The sequence below is a fragment of the Dunckerocampus dactyliophorus genome, chromosome 4, assembly GCF_027744805.1.
Source record: "Dunckerocampus dactyliophorus isolate RoL2022-P2 chromosome 4, RoL_Ddac_1.1, whole genome shotgun sequence".
In the NCBI taxonomy this organism is placed as follows: domain Eukaryota; kingdom Metazoa; phylum Chordata; class Actinopteri; order Syngnathiformes; family Syngnathidae; genus Dunckerocampus; species Dunckerocampus dactyliophorus.
The window spans coordinates 16,863,012-16,880,355 of NC_072822.1; the positions used below are offsets into that span (position 1 = coordinate 16,863,012).

The following is a 17,344-nucleotide window of genomic DNA, read 5'->3' on the forward strand; positions in this document are numbered from 1 at the left end:
CTGTCGTCTCAGATGACAGGTCATGTGACATGGAAATTTTAAGGGTTTGTCGTCTCTGCCTAGTTACTATTCGTCTCAGTGCTGGGCTGGACTGACGCTGTCAAGAGGTAACAACAATGACTTTTTTATTGTCAAATGTTAAACGCTCACAAACGTTTTACAATAAAAACATTTGATCAACAGGCATATACTCACATGACGTCACTACCTCAGTTTTGTATCTTAGCTATTTCAGTAGTTTTGTATCTATTGCTGTATATTTAATGTTTACATGCGATTAGAATGCGTACCCCCAAAACAGTATTATTTTTCTTTCACCATAGGATTATATACTAACCACTTTTTCTTTTTTTTAAGGTAATCCAGAATGTATCATCTAGTTTTTCTGTCCGGACTGCTGGCTTTTGCCTCTAGTTTACCATGTGGTAAGTATTATATATACACACACGTCTTAAGAATAGTAAAGCAAAGTATTTTAACATAGTTTTATGACCTTTGTTCAGCTGCTGAAAACCAGACTGAATTTGCCAGAGGTGCGTGACCTCTGGAAAGAATCCAGGTTAAAAACAAACTGAGTCATTTGTTCGGGGCATTCACAGATTTTGCAATTTATTTTATAAAATACTTTGTTGTCCACCCTTTCCAGAACAGAGAAAAAATATTTGACAATATTAAGTAACCTATAATGTTTATAGATAAATGAGTAATTCTCCATGCCTTTGCTTCCTACGGATGTTTCTGCTGATGGGGCAATTCTTGGCCTTGCATCACTTCATGTTCACGTGGGTGTCAGCAAGCTGCTTTGTCTGAACTGCTGTTATGAATGTGTTCTGAAATACAGTTGTTTTCCCGTTTTTTCACCCAGATCCTTCTGGATCAAACAGTGAGCTGCTGCTTTCACTGAATAAGGATCTTCTTCGTTCTCTGGAGGGACAGGAAGGACTCCCCAATCCCAGTGTCCACTTGGCATTACGGCTCTCAGAAACCCACAACCTCGCCAAAGAAGGGCAACACCTGAACAGACTGAAAAATCATTTCCACAATGACATTCAAAGGTAAAAAGTCAAATTTGTCAGGATTTTGTCTGCATAATGCTGCCTTTAATGCCTCTATTAACCCCTGAGTTTTCTTATACTTGGCAGGTGTGTGGTCTACAAAAGCAAAAACTCTATGAGTAGTGCCAGGTCCAAAAACGTTGGCATTAACAGCTGTGGCTGTAGGCCACCTAGTGATGTAGTTTTTATTAACTCCACAAGATGGCAGTAGCTACATTTAAAATATCATGAGTGGTCAGCATTCACAAGCTTTATCTACCTACGCACGTGCTTTAAAATTACTCAGCTGTTAGTGTGAAACTCATGCGTGTGTCCTTACGGCATTAAATGCCTGATCTTCGGCGGGGGTTGAGCGTGTCACTTGCAATTCTCTGCCAAAACCACTAGGGGCCGTGTTTTTCCTGAGAGTGCCCAACCACAACTCTCGTTGACCTATCCGGTTATAAATGAGAGCATGTGTCAACACCCACTGGAACAAAATGTCTTACTGCCCTGAATCTCATTGCCATTAACTTTATTTTCTTCAGCGCCCTCGCTGTCAGCCAGCCCATGGTCGGACGCTTGGCGTTATACACGCTGGCCCTGAAGTCATCGTGTTATGATCTCAACACAATCCACTTCACTGTTGGTGACAAGAGTGAGACGCTGCTGACGCACCTCAAGAAGCAGATGGAGCAAGAGAAAGAATACATTTCCTGTAAGTTTTCAATTAGTTCTGAAGGAGAATATGAATGACCGCCTGTTTAATGGAAAAGTGGAAAACACTACTATACCATTTCTAGATCATTCACAGTTTTCGTAGAGCATGGAAAACCTGTTTACCACCTTCTAAATACGCCTTTTAACATTATTAGAGGCCTCTAGACAAGAAATACACTTCTCTAGTCACCTTTACACTTGTATTCCGACAGGAAGTGACTTTGGGGGATTCAGAGTTGAGTTTCAGTTTAGTGTGGATTACAGCCACAACAGTAGCGTAACAGTAGCGGCCGTTCCGACGATCCAGTCTGACGCTTGTGTGTCTCATCGAACATTACTGACACCTAGTGACCAAGTGTAGAATACTACATATCAACATCTTTCAATGCGTATTTTGGATGCCTTATATTTTTGTATTTTAGTTAATTTAGCCATTTTTTTTTACTTGAAAAATACAGGCTTAACGTATATAAACATATATGTTTTTATAACATATATAACATATATAAACTTAACATATAACAAACTTAATATAGGCAAAAAATATGCAACACTTGCTTAAACATGCATATATTTACGCATATATTTTATGTATTCAACCACAAAATAGCATGATTGATGAAGTAATGTATTTTTGAAAAACTGTGATAGAGGGAACGGTGGTCTAGTGGTTAGCATGTTGGACACACAGTCACAGTCTGGAGATCGGGAAGAATCTGGGTTCGAATCTCCGTTGGGCATTTCTGTGTGGAGTTTGCATGTTCTCCCCGTGTGTGGGTTTTCTCCGCGTACTCCGGCTTCCTTCTACATTCCAAAAACATGCATGCAGGCGACCAGTCGAGGGTGTACCCCACCTGTCGCCCGAAGTCAGCTGGGATAGGCTCCAGCATCCAGCAATGAGGAGAAGCGGCATAGAAAATGGATGGATGATGATAGAGGGAAGTCACGAAATTTGAAGTGCAAAGTGGTGAGGGACAACTGTATGTGAAAATATTCGGACTCTTCTACTCCTGAACCTCTCCTCACTTAAGGATGAAAATGTGACTAAACATGCACACCTACTGTGCATGCGCTTTTAAAAGCAAATTACAAATATACCAGATGGTAGTGTTATATTAAATCCCAAAGTTTAACCGTTAGGTCGGAGTGACTTGAAATTCCAAAAGTTGCCACAACATATGTGAAAAGACTGACAAGCATTTGGAGCACTAACATGTCCTTCACAGTCAGCCTAACTATTTCACGTGACTGCATGATATATGCTTTTATGTCTTCTTGTCTTCACGCAGTCAGCCAACGTCCTTTGACCAACTATTACCAGTACTCGCTGGGTGTGCTCGCTCTGTGCGTGAGCGGCATCAGGGTCAACAACCACGTCGCCAACAAACTCATCAAGGCAGTAGAAAATGAATATTTCACACATGGAGACACAGACAGCATCGGTGGGTAAAACCTTCTTGGATGCCTGCTGATCAGTTGTTATGATGCAAGGGACTTATTCAAATGTTTAACAGTTGTCTGATTCTTCCATCAACAGTTACTTTTATGCTTTACGTACTGCTTTTATAGATACCTATGCAATGGCGGCAATGGCCCTGCAGTGTGTGAAGAATGCTGGATCCCATGATCACAATGCTGCTGAGCTTGAGACGGCCCTGACCAAGATCAAGCAGAAGCTCTTGGCATCTCGAAGGCCCGATGGTCATATTGGCAATGAGTTCAGCACTGGCCTTGCCGTACAAGTAAGAGTGATTTAAGATGAATTACACAGATATTTTTTTTGGGGGGGGGAAATGCCTCTAAAGTCCCAAAATCTTAATTTCTGCCAGCATATGGCACACAGCCGCAGCTCAACTTTGCCTTTTTGTTGTACTTTTTTAAGCAAAAAAGGAACAACCTCAACTAGGAAGAACATGAGGGAAAAAAATGCATTAACGTTGTCGTTACCTGCTGTCAAATTTAATGCGGAGGTCTCTTTTTTTTTGTCATGTATTGATGGCTAACGTCATTTCACACCTGCGTCACAATTAACAAAGTTACAAAATCTGAAAATAGGCTTTGTAGTACTTGGACAAATAGTTAGACCCTGGCACAGATGAAATCACACAACATCAAGGTGTTTTTTAAACAGCAGCATGTGAATAACACTTTACAAATATACACTATGCAACAATTAAACATAAATCAACTGTTTGTGTGAAGTCGTGTGCAACAACAACTATATGTGCAATGGTCAGCAGTAAATGTGCAATTACACATGAACAAATTAAACCGCTGAGTACAGTTACAGAAAGTCATTCGTGATCATAAACTGTGTCAAATATTAAGGACTGTGGTTCCTAAGCTTTTCACAGCCACGTACCACTTCTGACATTTGACATGAAGCCATGTACCCCCTACTCCTGGACACTTAAAATACCATAAACCTTTTTGTCTTAATTAACTTGAAATATTGAACATAATTCATTGGTTAATTAATTTTATAGTAATTGTGGGTCAAAAATGTGTATTTTGCATGGTCACATTTTGATCAAGTTTCACATGAGCGCTGATAAATAGATAAGCACTCATCCTAAATATCATTTATTTCAGTTTGATGTTGGCATCCTTGTCATTGAATGGGTTGAATTGACATTTGCTTTTTTTGTCCCCTCACGATGGCTGTGGCAACCAAGTTTGCATATTAATTTAGTACTAAATTGAAGGGGAACGTCTCCCACCGTGATAAAACAGAAATACAGCCAACCAACGGGTTTTCACCACTGCGCCGTGCGTGGATTGGAACGCCATACCCCTGGGGGTATGCGCACCCCACCTTGGGAACCTAGGGTTTAGGAGAAAGGGCGTATTTCAGTTTCCTTCATATCCAAAGGGAAACACTTCATTCTCCTTGAACTTTAAAGGTTCTATTGTAGCACGTTTGCTGATCATCCACTCAAATCTCAAATAATACACATGAAATATTCCGTCCAGGCTTTACTGGCGATGGGCAGCCAGGTGTCAGAGTGTGCTGCTCCAATGGAGGCCATGAGGAGGGATGCCAGAGGCAACACGTACCACAACCCCATGGCCATATCTCAGGTCCTGCCAGCTCTCCAGCAGAAATCCTACTTGGCAGTCCAAAGCAAGGAGTGCCTCAATGAAGACAGTATGCAGACTATTGTTCTTTACAACGCGTGATGTTAGGTTTGTGTCGGCATTGTCACTCTTTGCGCATGTCTACACACAGACAATTTGGTTCTTGAGCCCACCGACCCTGTGGTAGTTCTGCCCAGTGACACCAAAGTGGCCGTGATGGTGGAAGTGGTGACATCCAGCGGGTCATCTGCTGTTTATTCCCTGAATGTACCAAAGGGAAGCTCTCTGTTGGAGGCCCTCCAGCTCCTCAAGGGAAAAAACGTTGGCTTCACGTAAGTTCATGTGATCAGATACTCTGAGCAGGTTTTCACGGTATTCTTAAAAAGCGTACGTGTGGCAGGTTTGAGCAGGAATCAAGCCTGTGGGGGCCGTTCTTAAGTGTGGTGAATGGAGAGCGGGCCAGACAGAGCGACCGCAGATACTGGCACCTCTCCTCTGGTGACACGGCTCTCACTCAAGGTGAAAACACACGTATACATACTAGGGATGCTCCGATCCATCGGCCTCTCATCAGTGTCGGACGATTTCCGTTGAAAAGTATGTGATCGGCATATGCCGATAAACGCCTTTCAATGCCGATCACCTCTGGCTCGTACTGTTGCAGCTTTTTGCCTTTCTGTGTGCAGTGTAGCGCCTTGCGGGGTTTAGCACACGCTGTGGTGCTCTCAGAGCCGATTCATTCGTGAGAAATTTGCATGAAGAGATTTGACCTATTTTGACTTAATTTGTCTATTGAGATTGGTCTTTGTTTTTATAATATAACATTATATTATAATATATTTGTGTAGCTCTTCATTGAGGCTAAATACATCCATTTATTTAATAAACATTTGATATCATGTATTTTTTTACATTGGTAATTTACACAAATCACATCATTTGGTCATAAATTAATTTAAGACACCAAAAACAGGAGTCACTTGGGAGCCAAAAGAGCTGGCTCTTTTTAGTCAGCCGAGCCAAGAGAACCAGCTCTCTAAACCAAAATGTCCATCACTATTCTCTTAAAGAAGTAAGCAAAATATGTTTTTGTCTTAATTAAGGTGAATTTATGGTTGCTTTTTTTTATAATATAGCAGGTAATAGCCAATAGCGGGGGTGCAGCCAGGATTTCCGGGCCCCATGAAAAAAATATCACCATGGCCCCTCCTTTTTATTTTTTAATAATTACCTTTTTTTTGGCCGTCAGGTGGCCTTGGAATTGTCCTAACTTTTCCCCCTTATACGGCACCCATGGCCAATAGCACCCATCACCAATAAATAGAAAACTTTACAGTTAATCCATGTAATCAGTATTGGTATCAGCCAATTTCACTCAGGGATGATCGGTATCGCAATCAACTGCATAAAACCCTGATCGAGCATCCCTAACACATACATATTCAACGTACACATACATATTCACACACTCACACACAGCATCAAACATGCACATGTGGTTTATTTGCATAACGTCTCAGTTTCATGTTGTTTCTGTGTTGTTTCAGGCATCCGTGATTTCAAAATAGAAGTCGATCAAAAGATAACCATCAAAAACACAAGCTTTTAAAGGTGCCATCAATCACTAGTGATCAATTTGGACCAAAGCAAACACCTTTGATTTCTTTCAGCCCTTAATTGTTTTTAAACGATGATGTTATGTCAATTGTTGATTTAATCTGTGAATGTTTCTAATGCTTCTTCCTTACTGTTGCATTGCTAATAGGTATGAGAGATAGATATGTGTTGTTGAACAGACTGTGGTCATTTAAAAGGGAGATTTATTATGCATTCTTTAAAAATAGGTGGTTGTTCAATAAAATGGGAATGTTCATGTAGTGTTGCCTTTTAATCCTCGGGGCTTTTTGTCCTTTCAGGAAAATGTTTCTCATTTTTGCTCATAATTTTGGTTGTGTTATGCCATATGGAATGATTTTTTGCGTACCGAGTGTACCGAGTGTTGGTTGAAGACGTTTCACTTTTAATCCAAAAGGCTTCTTCAGTTGTAAATGATTTTTTGGAACGCCTTCAACCAACAAGAAGAGTCCAGTTGCCTTGATTCAACCTGACTGAGCATCTACAGACATAGAGCCTTGCTTTTATACGTCATAGATGTATAGAGGCCAGATGTGGCCTGCCACGTCATTTTATGTGGCCCGCAAAACCCTGGAAATAATGTGTGTCAATCATGATCTCTTTCCTTCTAAAGGTATTTGTTCTTTCATTTAGCAGAAAAAATGTACTGCATGTTTGCCTTTTTTTCCATCCATCGTCTGTGCGGCTTATCCTCACTAAGGTCACGGGGGTACGGTGGAGCCTATCCCAGCTGACTTCGGGCAAGAGACGGGGTACACCCTGTTTGTCTTTTTTACCTCGAGTAATTTAAATATGTTATTTTAAAGTCCCTCTGTCGTGACTAAACGTAAAGATTTTGGCTGTGTTTCATTTAAAGCGTTCCCACAAATTGAGTGCATAAATGATTTAACACTGACAAGTACAGCTAAATGCAGCCATTTCCTGGTTATTACACAAACACAACACGCCCCAAACCAAGGATACTAGACTTGAACAGGTCTGCCCATCGGCGGCAAATGAATGGAATAGAGTGTAGTATGCCATGCAGCAAAATTTCCGCCATGATGGTGAGCAAGAGCGCTGGGCGGGGCTAGGTGCACAACAGTGTACAATTGATTCACTTGCTCTGAGCCGAGTATAAAATAAAGATATACACTGTGTTATTTACTGAACATAATTAATTAATTTATATGTATATGTATGTATTGATTTATTTTGTAGAAAGTCAAGTAAAAAGTGATACATTGCTTTGTAATATTATTGGGCGTTGGTGTCAACATTTCAGCTTTTTCTCATTGTCTTTTCCTCTATTTTTACCATTTTTGCTGTTCTTTAAATGTTATTTTGTTTCTGCAGTGATGCAATGACAATGCCACGCTCCACGGATGGCCCCCAAGCCACAATTTGGCCATACCTGCTTTTGTGGATCTTCGTCGGGGTCAGGCTTGTGGCGTGGGCTACAACTCGCAATACAACTCGGCTTGTTGGCTTGTCGTGGGCGAGCGATGGTGAGGAGAGAGAGACTGGTCAACCCAGCCCTCATGAGCCGCAGCTGGAAGATTTTTTTGGAGTTGCACATCTATGGAGTTATATTTGTGCCTTAATTTTGAGGTAGAAAAGGCAGATTTTGAGTCATATGAACGTGCAAAAACTACTGATGTGTACACAGGCACGTCTGGCACTCACTCTCTCTCCCTCGGATACCACCGGTCGGGTTTTGGGGACTGGGATCCTGGCTAGAGCTTGCGGGTTGCATGCCTGGAGAGCTGTTGGTCACTCTCTAGGAGGGGAGGGCACTGATGTAATAATACTTTTTTTTCTAATATTCTTGCAATGGACCGGCAAAGTCTCAAAGGTCGACCAGTAGCTAACAATCTACAGGTTGGTGACCCCTGCTTTAAGTTATGGCCACTGTCCTGTTTATTTACAACAACCAGTGTTAGAAATTTACAAAATTTTCATGACACATTGCTGTCTTTGTTTTGGGGGGAACTTGAAAAATGACAAATCTTGTCTTTTGTGTGCCGAGAACATGTTTACAATTCAATGTTGCTGGATTCTGCTCACCATCATGGCGGCCAAACCCGCGCAGGGCATACTTCGGAAGTGGATGCCGAGTGGACGGTCTAGCGACCTTGCACAAAACGGTGAGTGTGCAGCAATGGACCCAGTTACGTTCTGAAAAACACCCTCAATAATTGCTATCGTGCTTACATACCAGAAGGGAGGGACTAACTCGAACTGCTGCACTTCAAAATTAAAAAGGAGATGCAGGTCTATGGGATGCAGAAGAAGAAGAGGAAGCGGATATATAATACATCGTCATTTCCGGTAAGTGATTGCCGTAATTTTGTGAGGAAAAATAATTTGTTGTAGCATAAAGTTGAAATATTGAAGAAAAATGACTTTAAAAAACAAACAAAACAATGAATAAAGTTGTCCATTTGGAAAATTATGTTGCGGAAAATGTTATGTTACGAGAATAAAGTGATGTTATGTTATGGGAAGAAAATTTACAAGAGGAAAGTTGAAAGAGTTTGAAAATTTTACGAGATAATATTACAGTAAAGAAGTGACGAGAAGACGAGAATAAACTCGTAATATAAAGAAAAATAATGCCATTTTAATAGCATAGAGGTGAAATATTAAAGAAAAATACGTTACTTTTTAAAAGTCACAATATTATGAGAAGCATAAACCTATTATGAAGCAAGAACATATTATGAAACCAAACAACACATTTTTGTAAAATTAAGTTGGGGTAAAAGTTATAATATTATAGGAATAAAATCTAAATAGTGTGGGGAATAACATCATAATATTCCAAAAAGAACATTTACGAAGATTATTTAAGAAGAAAGTTGAGATATTTGGAAAATGAAAAAAAAAAAACAGCAAAAAAAAATGAAAGAAAAAAAGAGCAACAACTGAAGTTCAAACTAATAATAGGCTTTTTCACCTATATTACAAAAGTGAGATACAGCAAAGCGGCCCTTGCATCCTTTAATTTTTCATTGTGACCCTTGCTGGAAAAAGTTTGGACCCCCCTGATCTAGGGGTTAAGAATCAGCGTAGACTGACAAACTAGAAACCCCTGAAACAGCATCTTGCTTTAGGCCCCCTAAGGAAACCACACTTTGTGGCCTTCGTGAGACAGAATGGTCTGCTTCTTGCTTCTTCTTCTACACTGAATTGTTGTGAGATGTAGGCATGACGCAAACGAAATCATTTTTGTGCCACACTACCGTAAATGTTTTCTGCATCGATATGAGCGATATGTTATTCTCATAGGAAAGGTATTTAGGGTTTTGGCGACACCCCATGGCTTTAAAATGAAACTACACAAACATAAAAAGATGCCTGTTATTCCTATAAGAAAGCTATTAAATACTTATCTTTGAAGGCAGAGAGAAGTGATAGAAGCTGCTGTTCTCAGCGTCCATGCTTCAGAGAATTAAGGAGCCAACATGTGAGCAGGATTAAGACAGTGAACTTCTCATGGACTTTACACAGAAGCTTTACAGGTCTGTGTAGTTTGACAAGTTCAGATGATCTGCTTTGATAACACCATGAAGCCAGCAAAGTACAGCTGTAAGAGCTTCACTTTTGGATTTGCTGCAGATCCACTCCTGGAACACCGCATGGAAACACTGGCACCTCCCTGAGGCCCTCCAGCGTTTGTGTGTGTAGGCTTTAACATGTGCATGCATGTGTTGTTTGCAGTGGGGTGTTCATCTCAGGAAGCCTCCCTCCAAAATGCAGAGACAGACGCCGCAACACTGCAGGTGAGAAAGCTATGACAAGTTGAAATTTGCCAAATGGATCTCATATACCAGCGGTAGAGAGCATTGTCAAATATAACAATGTTTTGTTCAGATAGCTCAACATACAGTGGTGACCTACATTGGCATCTGCACAGAATACAATATATAAAGGTGGTCCCCTGCATCCCTTCATTTTTCTGTATGTGGCCCACGGTGGAAAAGGTTTGGACACCCCTGTCATACAGTACATATTGAGTCGACCATGCAATTACATGACATGTCACTCAGTTCACAGAAAGCAACCTCATCTTGTCTGGCATGGAAAGGCGGTACCACAGAGCTTGAATGGCCTGAATGGGAAGCTCTTATTACTTCCAGCTGTGGATGGAAACTATTAGTGAGTGCCGTCTCCCTGATGAGCTCTAAAGTGTGTGCTCACTCTCACACATACAAACATAAGCTGTATACACACATGCCCGCCCGCCCGCCCGCTCCACCTTTCAGAGCCACGCTAGAGGCTTCAACATCAGATAAAGACGCTGTTGGTTGGAGAAAGAGAACAAGAGAGAGAGAGAAAGGCAGCAGTGCTTCCCTCCCTCCCTCCTGCTCTTCTTCCGTTCACTTCCTTCACGCTTCTGCACTGAGGAGACGCGCAGCCTGCACCCTTCTGTAAGTACTGCACAGCTGGACTCATAAGGGACAGAAAGTCCAAAGGATGACATTGTTATGTCGGATAGGGAAACAAATCCACGGATATTTTATCAGGACGAGCCTCATTATCACTGCACTGTCTTTTATTGGACAGTTTTACCACTTTTACTCAAAACACAGTTAAGAGTTGAACAATTGTCAGTGAATGATTCATATGAGGAAGCTTCTGATGTTAATCATCAGGGCTCTGTGTGAAAGCTTCATAAGATGACGTCTGCTACATTCATTTTCAGGCCTTAACGGTGATCATTTTGGCCCGGCTGCCTCCTGAGGCTTTATAAGGACAGTTGCGGGACATGCATGAATGAGGACATTGGGTGCCAAATTAAATAACGTGTACATGTTTATACTCAGGACAAGCGGTATAAAGAAGGAACGGATGGTTGTACTCTTACTTACATTCCTGCAGTGCTACCTCCGATCACAACCTGTAACACAAATAACACGTACGCAGTCATTTCTAACCTTTGGTAGCTGTCCCGAGGATGTTTCTGTACCTGTGGACTCTCTCAGGTGATGTCATACTTTCATCTCGTGATTATGGCTTGGGATTCTTTTGATTACATAATTTTTATTTTGCAAAGGTGTAATCACCTGCTGTAATCTGTGCATTACAGGCTTGGAATGAACCTCATGAGAAGAAATTGGTCGGCCTTTGCAGCTTAAAACCTGTTAGTGATCCAACTAAGAAACACCCTGATCACCCCTCTTAAATTCAATCTTTTACGTAGTAGATATCTACGAGAAGGAGCTTATCATGGACTCCACATACATTGTGGACTGGGCCCATCACTGGAATCAGAGTCCAAAGTTCATTTGTTTCACCTTTACAGACATAATAATGCTCAGTTTTTAGCTGTTTGTTATTGTGGCTGTAGTTTGCGTCAGTGTAAAACTGCATTCACAACAAACAGCACGTGTTTCATGGCAAAGAAAGTTGTGCTCCTCCTTCAACCCGTGAGCGCACCTGATTGGGATTTGCTTATTTGGGAAGGTACACAGATATAAAAGGATGATGGAAGGAGTGGAAAGGGAGAGCCACTTGCACAAGCTGCAAAATCTAAGCAAGATGAAATATCTGAATTCAAAGTCAAAGTGTGTAGTTTATAAGCAGGGAAGTGCAAAGATGAGATGTATTTTCATGACTATGCAAAGTCCAACAACCTTTGTGTTGGGATGCCACATGATGGCACCAATCACACAGAATGGTGAGGATCTGTGTGATTTTATTTAGGCTTTTGTGCCATTTTGAGCTTTTCTCCCACCCGAAGTGAATGGTTGACATCTTCCAGCACACAACCTCAACCATTATTATATTTGGTGAAGATTTGGAAGATATTTTTGTGGTTTGAGTAACAGTGGTACTTTGTGGATTTCTCATCAGGTGTATGACGCACTTGTCTTGGTGGTTCTCTCTGTGATGGTTGACTTTTGAGGTCGTACATGTTTCTTTATCCATCCATCCATTGTCTATGCCACTTGTCTTCACTACTGCAGGGGTATGCTGGAGCCTGTCCCAGCTGACCTTGGCCGAAACGCGGGTACGCCCTGGACTGGTCACCAGCCAATCGCAGATGTTTCTTATTTAAAAGTAAAAACAGTCCAATTTCAATCTAGTCGATATACAAAATATATACAATACTTCCAAAAAGTTAGGCTTTCAGGTGAAATTTCAATCCTAACATGCATGACAGTCGTCCCTTGCCAAATCACGGTTTGAAATTTGTGGTTTTACTCTTTGACGGTATTTCAAAATTATATGACTTAATAAATCAAATTGTTTTGTATTGAATACAGCCTATTAGTATGCCTATTAGAAAAGTATGCCTAAACTAAGCATTGTCAAACATAAAAAAGCTAAATGAAGGCATTAACAAGGCGCATTCAAATTGTGATATTCTGCACTGGTCACTAGGTGTCAGTAGGTGAAACATACAAGCACCGGAGGAGCAACAGGCTTTTATTGCAAGTTTGAATTATCTCACAACTGGCACAATAATAAATGTGTTCTGGACATGCGGACAGGAAATGACGTCGGGGGTTCAGAGTTGAGTTTTAGCTGGATTATATAGCCACAACAGTTGTTACTATTGTTATTGTTATTGTTATGATTATTATGTTATTATTATTCCCCGTGACCCTAATGAGGAGAAGCGGCATACAAAATGGATGGATGGATGGATGAGTGTAAAGGTAACTATTATTATTATTGTTATTTCATGTTAAAACCTGTATTCAGGTCAGCTCGCTTTGAAAGTATGAAAATATTCCATTTATAAATAAGTAATCCTACTCCGCGGAAATTCACTTATCACGGACGGGTCTGGACCCAATTAACTGCGATAAACGAGGGATTACTTGTATAACCTTGACAGGTGAGTGTAATTTGACCTTCTCTAAACTTAAATGCACATGTCCAACCGTTCATTGTTTCAGAACTTGCACAACTTGGTGTTCTCCATTAAGGAGCTGAATGGCAAAATTCACAAGTGTGTGAGCCATGAATCACGTGATGCATTGTCTTCTCCTCTGTTGCAGCCTGCTGAAGACACTCGGAGTGTCTTCAGTTAGTGCAAAACACCGCTGCACGTCTTTTAACTGGTTCCCGTAAATACGAGCACATTTCCCACATTTTAGCGTCACTCCACTGCCTGCCCATACGTTTTAGGATTCATTTTTAAATTCTTTTATGTTTTTATATCCCTCAATGACCTAGCCCCGCCCTACCTCTCTGAGCTGCTACCTCCCTATGCAGCTTCCCGCTCATCCTGGTCAGCTGATCAGATGTTCCTGACTGTGCCAAAGACAAAACATAAGCTAACTGCTTTGATTAGGAATCAGCGGTGATTCTGGTTCATCACTCAAAGACTTTTTTCAAAGCTTTATGAGAGACAAGAGGCTCTTGCAGAAGGCTGGAGGTCAACCTGAGAGCTCTTGAGGAACACGTATATATTTAGGAAGTAAAGTTGCGTACATAATTCATGCTAAGGAAGGGGAAACAAAGAGATTTGTCATGAACAAGAATGTGTTGTGGCATCTGGGGCCAAAGTGCCAATCGCCTTTTGCGTGATTACCTCATTTAGCTGCGGAGTGACAGGGTGTTAGATATGCTCACAGTGGGGAGAAGGTCTGTTCATGGTGGGATATACGGTATGTTATTGGGGGGGCTTGAAAGCTGCAATGCCATGCTTGGCTGTGAGGATGAATGGCTCCAATATTTGGCAAAAACAAGCCCATGAGGAGGGAAGGCTGAGTAAATGGATATCTGCCTCGAAGAGCACAACTGAGCCAGACCGCTGAATTATTGAAAAGAGCTGAGCCCTTCACTTTCAACTTGGAAGCAAATATAATACACAGACGATGTTTCGACTAACAGAAGTCTCCGGAAAGTCTTTAGTTTATTGCTCCAGAGATTAACGTGCACCCGAGAAAGAGAAGACAGATTCTGGCAGACAACTGGCTCCCTTGGCTGACGTATGAAGCTAAGAACTAGCACGGAGGGCTAACGCAAGCCTGCCAGCGTGTTCGTTTTCAAGTTTAGCACACTTTTGTTGGCAGGACGTGTGGGTGAACTGGAAATCCTAGTTTTGATTGGGCAAGCATTGTACGTGTGTATTACCAAGTACATTCAGATCAGGAATTTGGAATCTGTAAACACGCCACTTCTATAATTTGCCATGAGTAGGTCAAACTATCATTCAGTCTTTGTTTGTTTAACAGCATGTTTGTTTGAGGTCATGGGAGACGTCACCCTATCAAGAGTGGCTGATGTGCTGGTAAGTAATGAGCCAGCAGAAGAGAAAGAACTCCCATCCTCCACTTTAACACACACATATAAGGCAAGGGAGTCATGGGACAGATAAAGTTAAGTGGGGGTGTCATGGAGTCCCTCTCCGGGAGGTGAAGGTGATGAACTATTTTCATTCCCCTTTGGTTAACCCTCAGGCCGTAAAACAGCACCTTCTTTCAACAATAGGGCTTCTTCACAGAGTGAGGTGCCCCCGAACCGACAAGCCGGGAGCGGGCTGCCTTTTGAGCTGGGCCAAAGTGGTTGCTATGGTGATGCTTGTCATCTGGGAAGTCTTCTGCAGAGGCAGGGAGGGCCAGGGCTGGGAGGGAGAGGTAGAGAGCTTTTAGAGTTGTGACACGGTCGAATAGATAGACAGAGCAGGGAAGGCTTGCAGCGGCGTGAGTACGCTGGAGGTGAGTGCACTTTTTTTCTTCTGGAGAAACACGTTGCATGTTGTAAGATGCTGGCCGCTGTTTAGCGTTGCGAAACCTGTCTGTAGGGTGGCAACACCTACTCTGGCTACTGGGGTGCTGTTGGAGTCCACTTTTAAACAAGTCTGGTCAGCCTCTTTACTCTGCCAGCTAGTTATTGGAAAAGCAGGTCCAAGACAGCCCATTTTCACATCCTGCTCCTGGTCTTAAAGTGTCACTCCTGTGGCTCCCCGCCTCCGTCAGAATCATTTCCACAGCCACCTCTGATTTCCTTTGTAATGTTACTGGGGGTCCGCGTTGCCATCAGCTTTAAATATGCAAGATGACAGCCATGAGGTTTTGTGATGTTTTTCTCAAGGTGTAGTGAGGGTGTTGACAAAAAGTATCGGGACACCTAGCCATTACACCTACAGGGAGTGCGCCTATGGAATCAAAAGAACATTTGTGAGAGTAGAGGTCACTGAGGGGGCTCCTGCAGGCTCGCAATCTTTGTTCTGACGGGCGTGAGGTCAACGCTCATAGGTTCTTCTACACCATACTCATGTAAGCATGCCTGGACCTTGCTTGGAGCTTGAGGCACATCATGCTGGAACAAGAAGTGCTGCAACATGGAATTGATTAATGAATTGATTTAGAGGTGTGTTTGGTACTCTTTGAAGTCAATGAATGCAGGTTCAATATCTATTTGGGAGGGAACACAGGACAGTGTTGAATGTACCCTTGGGCAAAGCACCAGACCTCCACCATACCTCTACCTGTGACACACTTGTCTCATAATATGACGAGAAGTTTGCCATGAGAAATGATGAAGAAGTCATTTGTGGTGTAGCAGCGTACATAACAGCAGTTTGCAGTTGCCATGCGATTCATTTCGATTCAAGGGCTGCTCACAAATACTCTGCAATTTGATATATGATCAGTAAGGGGTATAGTCCACCTTTTACCCCAAATTAGCTGGGATATGTTCCAGCCCCTGCCATGATACAGAATAGGATGAATTATATAACAAATGGATGGAAAATGTAATCATTCATTCATTCTAAACCACTTCTGCTGCTCAGATTCATAAGTGAGCTGAAACATATCGCAGCTCACCAATCGTGAAAATGAACAAAAACATAAATGTTTACATGGTTAGCATGTCTGCTGCACAGTCAGGATATCCGGATTCGTATCCCTGTTTGGGCATCTCGATGTGCATGTTCTCTCTGTGCGTGAGTCTGGCTTCCTCCCACAGTCCAAAAACAAGTATGTGTTCACCCAAAGTCCTCTGGGATAGGCTCCAGCATACCCGCGACCCTCGTAAAAACAAGCGGTATAGAAAATGGACTGATGGGTAGTTTATTGAATAATTTCAGGTCAGGACTCCAATTGTGCTTGTCCTGAATACACAAACTACACAACTATTTTCTGCCTTTGATTTAGAACCTCTTAGCTTTTCTCTATTGACAAGAAACACACAACACTCCTGCTGGCTCACACTGGAGAAGCACCATACAAGGAGGTGAAATCCACCCCTCCTGATAAATGAGCGAATCCCCCAATAACAACATATCATAAACTTGTAGCTGCAGGTCCTTGTATGGACTCTGTGTGTGTTAGTTATGTGCAGAGGGGCAGCACAGCTTATGATCCATCCTGCAGGACCTTGCACACCTCACGTAAATACTGCCTGACTCATTTAATATGTTTGGAGTGGTCACCAAATCTGCTCATTATTATCGTCTCAATGTGGGATTTCTTCAGTTCTACAATCATGGAAGGTCAACTGCAGCAGCATTTTCATGCTGATGGTTTGATAGCTTTACCTTTCTGCCTTATTGCAACAGAGTAATTCAGTTACAAGGAAACAGAGGTTGGAACGTGTTTAGAAACTGGCCTATATGCTCTTGTATCTAGCGGCGCCATGAGCTTTTAGGGACCGTATTTGCCGTGCCATCATTTTGATAAGTCACATTTATTTCTGCCAAGGCTTCACTTAATCGTTGTATGATGATGAGAGAGTCAGAGAAATATATGAAGTCTTATTGGCACTTCTCTTCTAACTCTGATGCACTCATCTCTGACTAGAATTGAGCCAAAATGGCTCACGGAACAGGTTGCTGACAGTCAGAGTAAAATGCTGTGGCACAATGAGCTTCCCGCCTCAATAACATATCCTCTATTCCCCCCCAAAAAAATTTTCTGGAGCATATTTTGTGG

General features: G+C 41.9%; 2 protein-coding genes and 1 long non-coding RNA gene across 8 annotated transcripts in view; 2 read left to right on the forward strand and 1 right to left on the reverse strand.

Annotated features, from left to right (window-relative positions):
• The first annotated feature begins 20 nt into the window (after positions 1-20).
• Positions 21-6,709, forward strand: tcn2 (transcobalamin II). The gene is made up of 10 exons (XM_054773226.1): positions 21-107; positions 358-425; positions 866-1,055; positions 1,583-1,752; positions 3,044-3,196; positions 3,324-3,496; positions 4,728-4,902; positions 4,984-5,164; positions 5,233-5,351; positions 6,380-6,709. Exons 2-10 carry the CDS (start codon positions 368-370, stop codon positions 6,439-6,441), a joined length of 1,281 nt encoding a protein of 426 aa, XP_054629201.1. The 5' UTR covers positions 21-107; positions 358-367; the 3' UTR covers positions 6,442-6,709.
• On the reverse strand, positions 1,498-8,738 carry LOC129179683 (uncharacterized). The gene is made up of 3 exons (XR_008570032.1): positions 8,514-8,738; positions 8,133-8,226; positions 1,498-8,045 (listed from the first exon to the last, which is right to left on the reverse strand). It is a non-coding gene; the product is annotated as an uncharacterized LOC129179683 (long non-coding RNA).
• sorbs3 (sorbin and SH3 domain containing 3) overlaps positions 8,691-17,344 on the forward strand; it is a 33,509-nt gene continuing 24,855 nt past the window's right edge. Inside the window, exons 1-4 of one of the 6 annotated variants that reach the window (XM_054773215.1) lie at positions 8,713-8,777; positions 10,170-10,231; positions 10,323-10,432; positions 10,506-10,607. In XM_054773215.1, the coding sequence (XP_054629190.1) occupies positions 8,725-8,777; positions 10,170-10,231; positions 10,323-10,432; positions 10,506-10,607 (327 nt within the window). In that variant the 5' untranslated portion in view covers positions 8,713-8,724. Of the gene's footprint in view, positions 8,778-10,169; positions 10,232-10,322; positions 10,433-10,505; positions 10,608-10,667; positions 10,880-12,418; positions 12,513-15,030; positions 15,125-17,344 lie in introns of those variants that run through there. The other 5 variants (XM_054773218.1, XM_054773216.1, XM_054773217.1 and 2 more) reach the window with 5 other exon arrangements.